We start from the raw sequence: 2,458 nt of genomic DNA on the forward strand, positions 1-2,458 counted from the left end.
TGGACATGCCAATTTACACCAAATCAAATAATGACCCTACTACGTACTTATGGTTAACTTTAAGCCTTCAATCATTACCTATCATTAAATTATTTTAGTTTCATAAAAGAAAAATGTGACATTTTCAACCAAAAGGTACCACTTTGTCAGTTGTCGATAAGGTTGATTTCAACATGAAGCTATATGAAAATAGCGCCTTATTGACAACCGACAATAAGTACCCTTTTTGTTGAAAATGGCACAAATATAATTCTCATTTCAAATATCAGTTTTCCTCTACGACTTTGTCATTTGACTTATCAATTTTCAAGTAATTCATATCATTAACAATACTATCTGGAATTCTAAATATAAGACCTCTCACCAATTCTGGTATATTAAACTCGCAACCCAGAGCAATAAGTCTATTGATGTTCTCTGAATTCACCGATTCTACTAGCTTAGCCGAGCAATCGGCTCTCAACTTGTCCATGAAGTAGTGTGCAGCAACCTGCAGCAGCGGCTCCAGGCCTTCTTCTGGCAGAATACCCAAGTACATGTAGTCCTTCAGGTGTTTAAGCGTCTGGACAGTGATACCGTCCATATTAATCTGACCTTCATTAGATTCCTTCCAGTTATTTGTCAACATCATTTTGAACATGTCGCTGTGAAGGAACAGTACTGCCTTGTGTACTGCCACTGTGCCATCTTTTGTATGCAGTTGAAAATCCATAGACTCTGTATCTTCATAGAGTTCTTTTCTTGGCAAAAAACCTGTTGGTATTATGGCTTGCACGGTAACATTTATTTCAATGATGTAACAAGTTGCGGTAATATCATGTGCCCTGTCCGAATAACTTGTGTTGCTACATTTAAAATTAGTTCTTCCTGCTGAAGTATGTACAAATGGGTTCAACTTTACTTCAATCCAGTAGTCAGAGCAAAAAAACTGTTCTTTAAATCCGTCACTTTGTATTGTAACTGGAACTGGAGAATTGTATACACCTTCCATTTTCTTCATTCTTACATACGGTACAAACGTGCATTTTATGTACTCAAATTTTACAGAAGCCTGTATCAAGTTATCAACGGTAATAGTGTGATCATATGATATTGAAACAGGGTCTCCTTCGATCCGTACAATTGTAAAGATTAGTGTAGTGGTTGGACCGCGGTGTAAATGTCGCAAAGATCTGTAAAAAAATTATTAGGCTTATTCAATTTCCCGTAATTAATCAGATAAATACCTATGGATATATTCTGAAACTAGGCAATCAAATTACAGTCTGGCAAACAAGTTTTATCAATAACATTAGAATAAAAAACTAGCCATCCCTGTCTTTCGGGTTTTAGCACTAGCTAGCAGAGGAATACATTATAGTATAAAAATGTATTTGTGATATACTTAAGGCTAGAAATAAATAAATAAAATAATTAACTATGTTATCTGAAGATACATAAACTAATTATAATTACAGGCATAGATATACCTTATCCTATTGTAAGTACAGTTTCAGAATAAAATCTAAAAGCTAGTTGTTTTAAAATGAGAGCGTAACTACATTTTGTATGGAGAACCGTGCTCGCTGCGGACGTGCGGACCAGGGATGTTGCGGATGCCGATTTTTTGACATCCGCGGATGTGGATGCGGATATTTAAAGGCTCACATCCGCGGATGCGGATGTCAAGATTAGGTACTTAGAAAACGTCACATATTACACTTTTAGTATTTTTTTATTAAAAAAAACGAAACGTTTAGTATTTGAGCAAGAATATAGGTGCGTTGTTCGCAACATCCCTGGTGCGGACTCAACGATTACGTCTGCCTATGCTCCACTGAGTGCCACTGACAAACGACTCTTGCCAATTGGCCAAACTATAAACATGCAATCGACATATTTTGAAACATATTGGGTTAGGTCATCCATGTTTTTATGTGTTAGTATAAGTTTAGTAGGTACTAGTAGGTAGTTTTAATTTTTGATTGCATTATATTATAATAAAGATTTGTTATGAACAAGTTTGTTTTTGGCTTTGATAAATAATATATTAACCCTTACATTTGAGACATAGTGTAGTCCAAATATGTAATTCGTATTTCTCAAAACTGGATTCACTTAATGTAACTTCAACGGTTCAACAAAAACCTTAGTCAAAATAAAAGAACGAACACTCAGAACAGCTGCTCTGACAGTGACAGACAATGACATATTTTTTTTTTTTTACAAGTGCGGATCCGCCACAGATTAAACTAAAAAGTAAAGCTTGTGGGATTCGCGGATTCACGCCGGATCTGATCCGTATTTCCAAAATATTTAAGTATGCGATATTAATATGCACTTATAAGCCAGAATTAAGGAACAAAATATGTTCGTACGGTGAACGATTAAACAAAAAATCTCTCCAGAATGAATCGTGTAAACAGTCTAATAAACAACATTCCACAAAACCATTCGTTCTTTGTTCAGCTTTTCGCAG

At 35.3% G+C, this 2,458-nt stretch overlaps 1 protein-coding gene across 1 annotated transcript; it reads right to left on the bottom strand.

Annotated features, from left to right (window-relative positions):
• Positions 1-265: 265 nt before the first annotated feature.
• LOC134657083 (uncharacterized) lies at positions 266-2,123 on the bottom strand. Its single transcript, XM_063512635.1, has 2 exons — positions 2,041-2,123; positions 266-1,172 (listed from the first exon to the last, which is right to left on the bottom strand). The coding sequence occupies exons 1-2, from the start codon at positions 2,049-2,051 to the stop codon at positions 266-268; spliced, it is 918 nt and encodes a 305-aa protein (XP_063368705.1). The 5' UTR covers positions 2,052-2,123.
• Positions 2,124-2,458: the final 335 nt, after the last annotated feature.

The sequence above is a fragment of the Cydia amplana genome, chromosome 19, assembly GCF_948474715.1.
Source record: "Cydia amplana chromosome 19, ilCydAmpl1.1, whole genome shotgun sequence".
Lineage (NCBI taxonomy): Eukaryota > Metazoa > Arthropoda > Insecta > Lepidoptera > Tortricidae > Cydia > Cydia amplana.